Below are 12,600 nucleotides of genomic sequence, written 5' to 3'. Positions count from 1 at the left end.
GTAAAAGTGAGACCTGCGTTAAGCCCTTAATGATTTCGGAGTAGGCGGCTATATTCGTAAGGATTTCCGATATTGATGATAGCACAAGTTTTTATTGTGCACGAAGGTGTTATAACGAGAAATGTGTAAGATCCGTCCTTAGAAAAACCAGCCAACATAACCAGTCTGTGAGGTCAATGGATCTAACCAGATTCACGAACAATGAATGGGTTCATCGGAATATAGATGTCACTTAGCCGGATAGGGTCGAACCACAACACGATGACATAGGTGAAGATTACACAACGCCATGGACAAATCTTCATTCAGACAGGTATACGAATACGATATGATTATGGAGACTTCATATACAGAAATTATCACTAGGGCCTCTTTCGGAGAAGTTTCCGCTTTTGAAAGACATCCAGAATAGATAGGCCAGCTTAGCGGACACCTTGGTGCTGTCGCTACCTAGGTAGGGACCTTGTTGGTTTCTTGGCTAGGCGTCGACATGTAATGGGAGATCATCCGGTGGTGAACTACTCACAGATCCCATATATATAAAGTCGACTAGACGGCCTTTCCTCTCATCACACAGCATCGAAAATACTCAAACATCCTCATACTTCCAACTCAAATCAACAAATCTTCAAAATGAAGACCGCCTTCGCCCTGTCTGCCCTCTTCTCGAGCGTGCTCGCCGCCGCGGCTCCCGCCTCATCTACATTCCAGCTGGTTATCAGCGGCGCTCAGTCCAGCGCTAGCGATCTCCAGGACCGTGCGCTTATCAGCCAAGGCGACGCCTTCATCCTGGCCCCGAAGGGTGAGCACGGCATCAACTTCACCGGCGGTGATGGTAGTCTAGGCATCCAGAATGGCGACGTTGGTAAGTATTTCTAACGCGTCTTTTTCTTGATGCCGGACCGTACTAACTATTGAACCCAGTCTACGTTGGCACTGATGGCCATGTCGACCTCAAGAGCACCAATGGTATCGCTGCAGGTGGGCTGACCGAGGGTTTCACTACGGGCTCCAACGACACCCTCGAGTGGGCTCAGGGCCAGTTCTATGCCTGCCCCGCCGTGTCTCTGTACGCCGCTGGTCCTCCTACCTACATGATCTACGCCAGCCGCTCCGGTGCCACCCTTTCCAGTGACTGTATCTCGATCGATCTCACCAAGACTGCTATCTAAGTCTGCTCCTTTGAATCTTTCATTCTAGGGAGCCATGCAAGGGAAATGGGCCATCTGTGTTGTAATTAACTGATACAATTGTTTACAACAATATCATTCGTGTTCCCCCTCCGAAGCTATCGAGGACTGACAGGGCTGTAGAATCCAAGAACCTTAGGCCGCATTTCACCCAGTCCATAAAATCATTGTAGTTTGAAGGCCTGGGTGTCCAAGACATCCAGACCACATCCATAGACATTGACGACTACACGTATTGTGTTAATGGTTTCAGTCATGATGAGACCAGGAACCGTAAGAGAGTCCCCCTGGCTTCGTACATAGGGCATAACAGGCCTGTGGGTCATAGATCATGTAATTTATTGAGAAGAATTTGATTACTAGGAATACAGAGTCTACGCAGGGTTTGAGAATAGGTAGGCCAAAGCTAGGGAGAAAGTAAGAAGCGTTCGGGATGTGCCGGACATCCATATTTCTGCAGGCTTGTTCTCTGATAACCAGACTCGCCCAGTCCAGATACTATAACTCGAAGCGCTCTAGGGCTAGCTCCTAGATTCGAACGTAGGTATCTCTCAGTTCTTTTTCCTCTGTGTTTAGCTCTTCATGTAGGGGTTTGTGCCGCTGCCCAAATCTGCGACCACCGAGCGTATGCAGGAGAGTTGATTCCGAGCTAGATGAGGAAGACATGAACGCTTTGCACACCAATGACTATGCACCTTCCACTGGGGAGCCTACTGTGCAGCTGGATTAAAAACATGTATAAAGGCTTTCGATCATGGTATTAGAAACGCAACGATCATCCTTCACAATTCCTAATCAGTTTTCACACGCGTTCGCTAATAATTCCTTCTCGCCCCTCCGGCTTCTCCAGTAATTTGTCGAAACAAGAATATCAGGGCAGCCATAAAGAAAGACCGGCCATTTCCTAGCAAAATCCTCCGTGAGCTCCCAATTTTTCGGATCCCATGGGGTTCCCCACACCAGCATTGTTGCACGGCTACTGCGTGTATCCCAAAATGCGGTGAGATCATGGCATAGTTCGTAGGCATCCAAACTATCTCCGGCGCAGATCAGGTTGTCCCTCATTTGTGGGAACGGGAAGATGTCAAGCCATGGGTGGTGCGAAACTGCCCTCTGAAGCGGCGTTGGTCGTAAACTTGGAGGAATGCTATCTTCGGAAAGTTGTGGCCGCGGCCCACAAAAAATCGAAATGGCGTTGTCTTTACACATGTATTCGACAGCCATGCCAACTGCAACCGCGTTCTGGTAAGCTGCACGTAGGATATTTACCCTGATCAGACTCAGAAGGAGATCCGTTTTGGGAGACCCCTCCATGTAGCTCGCCATTGCGCTCTTCTCGAACTGGCTCATCAGCTTGTGTACATTTGGAGGCGCAAATGTGTATTGAGGATGCTGAATTTCAGGTAACCCGCACATAATAGAGCCATGCTGTGCGGGTGCCTCGGCAGTCGAGTTTCCAGAACGATTGCGTTGACCAGTGGACACGGTCAGTGCATGGTTCGGCTGGGTTCCTTTATTATTGCCCCGAATACGCCGACGTAGTCCTGCAGGTCGGAAAGATCGGAACCTGGTCAGTAATGACAGAAATGGATTTCCTTCTCGGTAGCTTGGAGATCTCACGGTAGGCTCGCTGGTTTACCCGATTTTGGACTCTCCGCCATGCAGCCGGATTAGCGACACTTGTCCAGTCGTCATCAGAGAGGTAAGCTGCTGACTGCTGAAACATTCGATGACCGTTCCTCAAGAAGCCTAGAACAATAATATCCGCCGCCCGTGGATGCTATATCATGTACACGCGGTAAGTGCTTTCAGTAGGTGCGAAGTCAACGTAGAAGATGGCGGGGATGGCGTCAAAGTTAGCCATTAGTTATGTAACTATGAACTTTTGTGTTAAGATGCTTACATCTAGATTTTTATTGGTCAAATATGGACTTTGCACCCCACCTATGCCAGCCGTGTTCAGTTAGCCTAGTCGGCCCATAAGTTAACTCCGAGGCCATTTCGACGCTTTCACCGCAGTGGACGACTAGTTGACCATCAAATTTGCGTTTCAATAGGAGCGCAGTACAACAACCCCTGCCTGTAAGCAGTCTAATTCGGCGGAGAACCCAACGAATGCACTGGAAGCGTCTTTGTCGATTAATCATGTCGAAGCCACACTAGTATATAAGGCGAGCGCCCAAGACTCTTTCATTCGCAGTTACTCCGTCACTCTCCTTCTCCCTCTTGACTTCCACGTTCATTTCAAGCCGCCCGAAAACATGGCCACTCACCCTGCCGTTATAGTGACCGGTGTCAAGCAGCCTTTGGTCTTGGTGCAAGTACCGACTCCGCAGCCTCAGCAGCATGAAATTCAGGTTCGGATCGAATGGGTGCCCTCCGCACCTCTGGACGCCCTCCGCACCTCTGGACGTCTACCAGGCCGATGCAGGTTTGATGGCTCAATTCCCGCAATCGCTCGGTGACAGTGGCGTCGGAACCGTCGTGGCCGTGGGTCCCGGTACTGAGCGGCATCGCGTTGGTGACCAAGTGTTTGGCTTCTTTTTCCACAACGAGAAAGAGAAGGGTCAGCAGATCTACGTAACTGCCCCCGAGCACCTGTTTGGAAAGGTCCGTATCCTCCAATGCTCCACGTTGCCTGCCTATACTAACTGACAAGCAGGTCCCACCTGGGGTATCTCTGCCTGCGGCGGCTACGTTGCCAACAAATGTCTGCACGGCATTTCTCACTCTTTCGGATAAGCTTAGCCTCGAGCTGCCTTGGCCGCGACCTGCCGATTTTTTCCCTAAGAACCAAGATATCCCGATTCTCATCTGGGGGGCAGGCAGCTCGGTGGGCCAATTCGCGGTCCAAATCCTCAAGTATTGGGGATATACAAATGTCATCGCGACTGCGTCTTCCAAGCATCACGAAAGGATCAAGAGCTATGGGCTAAGCATGTCATCGATTATCGAGACCCCAATGCCGTTGACTCCATTCTCAAGATCGTGAACACAGAGAGCCCTTCTACCCCCCTTCGTGCTTTCGATTGTGTGGACTCGAAGTTTGGGTCTCTACAGCACGTCGCCAAGATTGTCACTCGGCCTGGTTCGATTGTCGCTGCTGTTCTTCCGGTGGTCATTCGTGCTCCTTCGGACGAAGAGGGTATACAACTTGCAGCTGACGTTGCCGGAGAGGCACCTTGGGTGCCCGGCGTGGAGACCTCATAGCATCGTGAGCTACGCCTACGAATCGGTATGTTCGGTTGCGGCATTGCAAATTTGGCTTTCGTCTAGCAAGACTAACTTCGTGCCAGAATCCTTTCCTGAAAGATCGTTTGCTACCGGAGATCATCCCCGGTCTCCTTGCTTTAGGTGCCATTGAGCCGAATAAGTATCGGGAGATCGAAGGTGACTCGCTTTTGCAAAGGGCTACCACTGCTTTGGATACTATAAGGAGTGGCCAGGTCAGTGGCGAGAGATTGGTTTGGAAGGTCTGGACTGCAGAGGAATATCCGCAGTTCACGTAAACCCTAAGTACGGCTGAGCGGAAGGAAAGCCCTGTTCTCCATACCTTGTGGTCGTATGTATTAGGCAAGGCATGGAAGGAGAATTTATCGGTGAGCTATTCCAAAAATACACGCGCATGTGTTTTTGAAATCCACTTTTGCAAGGCCTAGTTTTTAGCTGCCAGTGACTCAGAGCTGAACGAGTAGTCATCGTAACCCTTTTCTCCTATTGGCTTGTAGAATTTCCTTTGATCATACTTATTCGCGAATCCAAAGCGGCAGGTCAGGATTATCCAGGAAGTGACGACCAAAAACCACCACCACCTTATTTGCCTGGTATTTATTAAACGTAAGGCCAGTGTTGCTTGGATTATAACCACCCACAACCCGAACGGGCGATGTTTTGCTCCAGATATCAAGGATGAACTCGATTCCCTCCGTTTTCACGGTGCCGACGTTATTAATAAACGCGAATCGATAATATGTAGGTATGCAAGTTTAAGGCCTTGTAGTTGCTCAATCAGGTAGGTGAACTGGGGCACCGGGTCCGCTATGCGTATCCCCTGCTAGGTATTCTAGGGGCTGATGCGGAATCCCAATTTCTCGAAAATATCAGATTAGAATGTTTACTATAGCCCTCTAGTAAACACTGGTAAACACCGGTAACTACTAAAAATGACCTGACCGGGTGACCGGGTTTCACCCTGCCACCCGTTCACCCGGTCACCCGGTCAGCCCTATACTCTGACGGAGGTGCGACTCTGGGGCTTTATATCCAGAGGGAAACGCCTGTCTATGTTCGGGACTTTGATGTAAATGGCGACCCATGCATAGAGATTCACTAACATACTACTATGCTTTAGATTGTTGGATTCTGTGCGCGGCAAGCGGAAGTGTGATCAATATATAGCTAGATAATATTAGGGCACAGCATGCCATCCACAGCGGATGCTCAATGATAAACATCCAAGGTTGTTCTTACATATACCCTCGTAGTAACTGGATTGTGTTTTCTCTCTTAACCAAGCGCCGGTCTTCCTCTCGATGGAGGCCTCTCAAATTGACCCAGATTTACCAACAATTTCAAGCTACAGCCTCCTCGCTTGCCAATCACAACTCATCTTAATTTCGGACTGGTAGTTATAGGCCTCTGTTATCAACCAGTCATGTACAACAAATGTACGTCCTTACGACAACCTGTTTAGGCAAGGAATTTCATGGACCCGATACTTTCCCGGCCATCTCTCTGCCCCCAAAGGCACCCCAGCAGTGGCAGGACGGGCCAATTCGCCTATTCATTTCAACTGTAGTGTCAGCTATCAGAATTAATGCTGGAATACCTCGAGTCTTTCCCCCAAGGAGATCCTTGCGCAACAGCCTACTCTGTATTTCCGAGGACAGAACAAATCTTTTACAACGTAAACAAATAAACCTAGCATTGTCAACGATTCCCCGAATGAGGTCCGCACGAAAGGTCCTGCAAGACCGAGATGCAGAAGATGGCGACGGAGACGGTCTCGCTCCACCTGGAGGCGGGGCGTACCGCATTCTGTCCAAGGTTAGAATTCAGATACTCGCCAACAGAAATGCAGAGCATGGCTCAACGCCATCCATGAAGATAGGGCGCCATAGACCTCGCGCCATGGATCGACCATGATTAGGCCTTATCGCCGCACGGCTTCTCGGCTGACTTGTGCACAAGGGCATTTCGCATGCGCAGAAAGAGCCAGCGTCCTATGACGCGCGGAGCCCAAGCCACCAGAGCCCTCGATCCAGCATTTGGCGTGGGGCATGACGCATGTCAAGCGTTCTTCAAATAGAATTGGCCTGACAAGACGGGCTGATCACCGGAGATTAAATCGTGATGGCTTCAACGTCATGCCGCTGACGTCATTTTCATCTACTCCCCGTCAAACATGGGTGACACGCTGTAAATAAAACCACTGCGGGCGCCTCCCACAAGCAGAAGTCCATCTGCTCTCATCCATTTTGCATCTGAAAGATCGGTTGGTACGTTCTTATCCAAGACTCGTCGTCGACGGGGAAGGAGGCTGTCTAATCTTGTGATCGCATCTTCCAGCTTCTACACCTAACCCTCCCGCCACCATGCCATCGATGCACGACCGGATCCGCGAGGATCTCGTCAACAAGGAGCGCGCACTGTGGACTGCGCTCACTTCGGCGGATCCCGCGCCCGCCGTGCAGAAACTATGCAATCCCGAGGCCAACCTGATGTTTCCGAAGATGGGCATTCTGACCCTGGAGGACGAGTCTGCCTTTCACGAGGCGATGAAGCCGCCGTTCCACCGCTTCGACGGCTACCAGCTCGACGAGGTCCGCATCATTATCATCGACCTTATGGCGGGCGTAGTCACTTACCGGGTGCATGCCGTGAGGGGGAGCAAGGAGTATCGCGCCACGGCTTCCACGACGTGGAGCCAAGGGTCGGATGGAGAGTGGACGCTGGCGGCCCATCAGGAGTCCCTGGCTTAGAAGACAGCTAGGCGGATTATGCTTGCAGATATGATATTCAGGATGTATAATATTTCTCAGCGGCAACATGATGATATGCATCACGAATCGACGAGTCTTTGGATCAAGGATCGAATCTCTGGTATGAGAGGCTCCGTTGAGCTTTGCAAGGGCGCTTTAGTTGCATTCTGTCGGGCTGGATTCTGTGCTGCCCTTGATAGCTGGGTTAATTTGAGTTCCGTGATCTATGCATACGGGCTGCGTGCAGTACATACCTCGATCTTAGGTGCGTCGGCTTCCTTCACAGCCGGCTCCAGTAGCAATGCCATATCCAAGAGCACGAGGCATCACATCCATACTTGTACTTCCGAGATCTAGAGTTTCGCCGTCCCTCCAGCATGGCCCTTCTCTGGGCGCCCGTACTGGCCCATACGGCCCAAGTCCACCACGACTCCCTCGCCGAACGCAGCCTCTTGACAATCCTCATCGTCGACCCCATTGATATGCTGCACCACCACAAAGTCCACGCGCCGACGGCCCAGAACCACCATGGGCGCATGCCAGGTGCCTACGCCATACGTCACCGCCTGGCCGCCCCGCGCAATGAACGCCTTCGCCTTCTGCAGATCCGGCGGGTCGCGAATGGTGACCGTCTGGCCCGCGTCGTTCGTCGTCGTCGCGACCTCGCCCTGCCGCGTCGGCGCAACCACCACCAAGAAGACCGGTTCCTCCTCCCCGTCGCCCACTGTCGGGTGACTCGAGAGATCGATTGGGATGAAGGTCTGGTTCGTGAACGGGTGGCGCTCGAGGATGCGCACGTCGAAGACTTCCCGCTCGGGCTGCGGGCCGTGCGAGACGGTGCGCAGCTTGCGAGGGAAGCAGCAGAACATCGTCATGCGAGCAGAGGCGGGTTTTCTGCTTGAGGCAGTGGTGTAGTGGTCGAGGAGTGGGGAGATGGGGCTGTATTTCAACGCGGAGTTCTGGTTCGCGAGAACCGGCGTTGGGTCGTGCGATGGTCGGGTAGATGGTTGCGGAGCGACATTGAGATCGCGGGGGAGTGGTGAGCAGATTGCTGTGCCGAATGGCGCGAAGTTGGCTGGTGTGAGAGGCTCGGGGACGAGCGATACGGATGGGGTGGAGGTGAGGATGGGCGGCATGGTGAGGGACCGAGTCAGTGCCGGACGTGCGAACTGCTGGGGCTATCGAGAATTGCGCAGTGTTGGGTCCCGTGTCAAGGAGAAATCAAGAAGAGAGGAAAGCGCTGGGAGGGTGAGGAATTGAGCTGGGGAGTCCTGGTCCAACGGCGTCGGCGCTGGCCGCTGCATCGCCGATAAGATAGCGGCGGAGGCCGATGACTGTTGGAAGCTCCGATGGCAATTCAATGCATTGGAGGTGATATTGTTCGCATACAAGACACCCGAAGAATGCAGGTGTCATTCATTCACTCGTATCACCAAAGCGCGAGGAGCTTCCAAGGTGGGAGTGGAGACGGAATCTGCGTGTCATCGTACATTCGATAGTCAAGGATGTTGGTGGTGCGCCATGCCGTTCAGGATTGACCGAGTTGGAACATGTGATAGCCATGAATAAATTAAAACAGGATGAGATGGTGAGTTGACCTATGAAGATTGACACAAGTGCCAACACACCCGTCTGGTAGATGCCCAACGGAAATCCGGAGGCATGGCTGTCTGGCGGGCTTCTAGGGGGAAATGGATAGCGAGTATCGCGAGTCAAAGAATTCAGTTTCACATTTATCTGCAGTTGATCTTAGAGGATTCACACTTAGTTGGCTGTATACCAACCCGATGAACCAGCCGATATCACAGTCCATCAAACAGATCGAGCAAACCCGAAGGCAGTGGCATGGTTCGCATCTGGGGGGCCCAAGGCAACCACATTCATCGCGGTAGAAATGCATCCTTGCGGCTCTTCTTCCGCTCGGTCATCCCGCCTCATCCCACGTCTCCTTGAGCCTCCACCATGATTGGTCCCGACTTGTCCAACCCGTCGTGGGGACTACTGACGGGTGTGCCCAACATCTTGTATCCACCGATCCAAAGGAACACCGCGCGGATGGCGTCGATGGGCGCTAGCGATGAGTGTCGCCGTTCTACTTCAATCGGCAACCAAACATGGCTATAAAGCAACCCGTTCGTCCACAGCCGCCAGAGCTCACGATCGTCATAGCATGCTCCTGCTCTTCTGGCACATCCACTCGCCCTGAACTCTTATATCTGGGAATCCAAGAGCTTGAGCGTCGTCGTCCAACAATGCCTGCGTCCGAGAGATACGAGAAACCCAAGACCCCGGAAAAGAACGAGACCAAGGAGGGCGGGCCTTCCCATCGTGCAGGGACCTCTGGCCTGGGGAATACTACAGGATCCGGCCAAAAGGCGTCAGATGCGAGCCAAGGGTATCCGTGAGCCCTTCCTCCTTTGTGGAATCATGACCATCTACGCATTTTAGCGAAACGTGCCAAGCTGACGAATTCCGCCTCCAACAGGTTTACAGGCAATTCGGAACATACGAAGCATTATCTGAGGGGGGTGGGGGCATGGGTACGATAACGAAAAACTCTTAGATTGTCATGGCAGCTGCTAACCTGTGCTAAAAGACAAACCCCGAAAAGAGTGGTTGAGCATCATCCCGCGCCAGCGGTTATGCGGGGGAGATGGATTCGTGCAGTGAGAAGCGCTAAATACCAATGACGAGCTCAGGCAGTTGACCGAGCCATCAGTCCCTCCGATCCCCGACAACACCCGAGAATGACGTTTATCTCGAAGGATGCGCTGCATGAATACCTGGCAGGATGGACCCAAACAGGGACTTCACCGCGTCGATGGGCGGATATCATCGCTAACGGTGGTGAGGGGAGCCGACAAAAGCGGCAAACCCTCAACCGGACGACCAACGTCTCGGTGGGAAGAAACCCAAAAAAAAAAGGAAAAATGAAAAATGACAACCAACCGCCGATGGTTATTTCCGCCAATCTCGCATGCAGAGCGCAACGCCGGGAGTGAGCGTGCCCGAATGAGATGGACCTCCGTCTCCCCGCCTTCCATTTCCCCTCTTTGACTTTCCATTTCGCTTCTTATCTCGGATATTTCGTTGTTGACCCCTTGCGCGGTTGGCCATGATCGGCATGGAACGGTTCATTGCTTTGGGTAGATGTTGCCACACAATGCATTATCCTTACTGGTGTCGCATACTGGAGTTGCAGTCGCGCTGCATTCCTGCCTGAATGGACGTTTTAGCCATCTTGCGGCTCTGAGGATTGCACTCGGTTGCGCCTCGGGGGTTGGAGCCGTCGTCTCTTGTACGCCATAGGGCTGAAGTGTGGTGCCGGTGAGACCCAGCGGACTATCAACGCCAATCCCGCTGGTGACAAAGAGGATGGTACCAGTGCACGAACGGTCCATCTCGCAGACCAAACCCCGAATGTCCAACTTTTCGAGACTAGCATGTGGTAGTCTAATTGGATGCTGTACTAAGATCAATCTCTCTACGACGTCATTGCTACTGCAAGCTTTCCCTTGGAAATCGGACACCGCTCGAATAGTAAAGTATGTACATCATTTGGCCGCGGAATATCAACCATCCCAAACTCCAGAGGTCATCGTCATACAAGAGCACCCCCCAATGTCAATTTTCCTCATTGACTATGTCTCCATGACCCCCAGAACAGATGTTGTATCAACGCCTGCTCCGGGATGGACCCGTCCGCCGTGCTGCCCGAGTGCGGCTGGCCCATCCCAAACCCATCAATCGGTAGGATCAAAATATCACCCACCAGGACAGGTTCCGTGAGCCCGGTAAAGTTCCTCAACGTCGTGATCTCCGGGTCGTATTCCTGGATCCGTCGAAAGATCGCATCCGTCCAGGCCGACGGCCCCGTCAATTCAATGACATCGGAGCCGCCAAACTCGAGCTCCGAGAAGGGCTTGTTCTGCTTGGCGGCGAATGACTCCAGTCCGGAGACAGACCACTCGATCATATCGCGGAAGACGGCGTGGCCTGGCGCCGCGGCGATGGTCCACTGGCAGAATTGCAAGTCGGGATGCACCTCGGCCCAATCGCCGCCGTCGCGGCGGTCGAATTCGATGCCGATGACGAGGCGCGTCGCGTCCTGATAGCGCGCGGGCACCCACACATCCACGGGTTTGTGGGCCACGGTGTCGATGTCGGAGTAGACGCCGCCTTCGACCCAGAGAATCAGGTACCGGAGCAGGTCAGACTTGATCCCCGTGTTGTTGAGCTCCTGGAAGATCTGCAAGAGCGTCGGGCTGGTGTGGAAGTGCTTGCGGATGAACGCCTCGGCGCCTGCTTCGCTCACCAACACGTATTGGTAGTCGCGGTTCTGCGCTAGCCACGACGCGGCGTTGGATAGCTCCTTGGCCTCTGCCGGACGGAAATGCACCTGCCAGATCTTCGGTGGTAATAGAGAGCGCCAGTCTTGGGGTGCTGGGCTGTGGTCTGTTGGGGTTGTGGTCGTTTCGGTGTGACTCGTTGTGCTGGGCGTCGTGTCGCTGGGACTAGGACTGGGTGGACTGGCGATCGCGATCTTCTCTATTTCGGCGTGGTCGTCGAGAATGGGCGTCGTGCGACCGAACTGATGGTAGGCGATGACAAGAGTCGAAATGCCTGCGAGCAGCAGGAGGCCTCGGAACAGGACTGACTTGAGCACCCGGCTCTTAGGGTTGAAGGTCTGCCACACATGGCCTTGGGAGCCGGAAAGGGCTGACCGTTCGTCCTCGTCGAGCATCCTGAAGTGATTCTGGTGGAGGCCAAGTTCAAAGATCCAAGACGTCAGAGCTGCTTAAGGATCAGGCCTCCCAGCGTCAGTTAATGCCCTCGTCAGGTCGGGGCCGAACGAGAAGCCCGATAGTGATAATAGTCGACATCAGGCCCCGTGAGATTGCCGGTGGTAGAGCTGACGCTCCTCAGCTAAGCCTGCGGGGCCCTCGCAGAGACTCTTTTTTTTTCTTGTCTGAAACCGGCACCGATGCATATTTAGCAGTGCAATCTCACTAGTCAGGGTCGTGTGGGGCGAGGGCGATTGCGTGTTCCTGGAATCGACGATGGAGCTGTCGTTCAAAGAACTGTGGCTTCCATTTCAACTGCCCGGATACTTCTTTCCATCGACCTTGATTCCGATACTCACCAGTCTGCGAAACCTACACCCATCCATCGTTGAGTTGGTATTATGATAATATGGTGATTTTCTGCCCCAGCCAGACTCCACTGGGGCTAAATGGGGCCAAACGTCGTATTCAGCCACTCTCGCCTTGGCATGGAATCAGTGGATCCATGAAGCGATCCGTAATTGGACAGAACTGTTATTATTCCTATGATTTATCAAATTATGCAAAAGAACGAGGCTGAGGATGAACCGCGCCCGCCCATCTATACTGCATACAACAAGAGATCATCGCAAAGTGAATTCGAAC

At 52.8% G+C, this 12,600-nt stretch overlaps 7 protein-coding genes across 7 annotated transcripts; 4 read left to right on the top strand and 3 right to left on the bottom strand.

Annotated features, from left to right (window-relative positions):
* Positions 1–633: 633 nt before the first annotated feature.
* On the top strand, positions 634–1,172 carry N7459_005596 (uncharacterized protein; the record flags this gene model as incomplete). The annotated part of the gene is made up of 2 exons (XM_056944780.1): positions 634–865; positions 925–1,172. The coding sequence occupies 2 exons, from the start codon at positions 634–636 to the stop codon at positions 1,170–1,172; spliced, it is 480 nt and encodes a 159-aa protein (XP_056799115.1).
* Positions 1,173–1,985: 813 nt separating this feature from the next.
* On the bottom strand, positions 1,986–3,054 carry N7459_005595 (DUF3425 domain-containing protein; the record flags this gene model as incomplete). Its single annotated transcript, XM_056944779.1, has 2 exons — positions 1,986–2,757; positions 2,984–3,054. 2 exons carry the CDS (start codon positions 3,052–3,054, stop codon positions 1,986–1,988), a joined length of 843 nt encoding a protein of 280 aa, XP_056799114.1.
* Positions 3,055–3,451: 397 nt separating this feature from the next.
* On the top strand, positions 3,452–4,400 carry N7459_005594 (chaperonin 10-like protein; the record flags this gene model as incomplete). The annotated part of the gene is given in 4 exon segments (XM_056944778.1): positions 3,452–3,602; positions 3,622–3,800; positions 3,853–4,071; positions 4,107–4,400. The coding sequence occupies 4 exon segments, from the start codon at positions 3,452–3,454 to the stop codon at positions 4,398–4,400; spliced, it is 843 nt and encodes a 280-aa protein (XP_056799113.1).
* A 2,384-nt stretch (positions 4,401–6,784) lies between these two features.
* Positions 6,785–7,171, top strand: N7459_005593 (nuclear transport factor 2 family protein; the record flags this gene model as incomplete). Its single annotated transcript, XM_056944777.1, has 1 exon — positions 6,785–7,171. One exon carries the CDS (start codon positions 6,785–6,787, stop codon positions 7,169–7,171), a length of 387 nt encoding a protein of 128 aa, XP_056799112.1.
* Positions 7,172–7,524: 353 nt separating this feature from the next.
* On the bottom strand, positions 7,525–8,307 carry N7459_005592 (ureidoglycolate hydrolase; the record flags this gene model as incomplete). Its single annotated transcript, XM_056944776.1, has 1 exon — positions 7,525–8,307. One exon carries the CDS (start codon positions 8,305–8,307, stop codon positions 7,525–7,527), a length of 783 nt encoding a protein of 260 aa, XP_056799111.1.
* A 1,116-nt stretch (positions 8,308–9,423) lies between these two features.
* N7459_005591 (uncharacterized protein) lies at positions 9,424–9,841 on the top strand (the record flags this gene model as incomplete). Its single annotated transcript, XM_056944775.1, has 3 exons — positions 9,424–9,572; positions 9,620–9,711; positions 9,768–9,841. The coding sequence occupies 3 exons, from the start codon at positions 9,424–9,426 to the stop codon at positions 9,839–9,841; spliced, it is 315 nt and encodes a 104-aa protein (XP_056799110.1).
* A 964-nt stretch (positions 9,842–10,805) lies between these two features.
* N7459_005590 (glycosyltransferase family 32 protein) lies at positions 10,806–11,915 on the bottom strand (the record flags this gene model as incomplete). Its single annotated transcript, XM_056944774.1, has 1 exon — positions 10,806–11,915. One exon carries the CDS (start codon positions 11,913–11,915, stop codon positions 10,806–10,808), a length of 1,110 nt encoding a protein of 369 aa, XP_056799109.1.
* Between the last annotated feature and the right edge of the window lie 685 nt (positions 11,916–12,600).

Source organism: Penicillium hispanicum (assembly GCF_028827665.1).
Source record: "Penicillium hispanicum strain IBT 35686 chromosome Unknown utg000005l_segment0_segment0, whole genome shotgun sequence".
NCBI classification, from domain to species: Eukaryota; Fungi; Ascomycota; class Eurotiomycetes; order Eurotiales; family Aspergillaceae; genus Penicillium; species Penicillium hispanicum.
The sequence above is the reverse complement of the archived record's forward strand: the minus strand, read 5'-3'. Positions and strand labels throughout refer to the sequence as shown.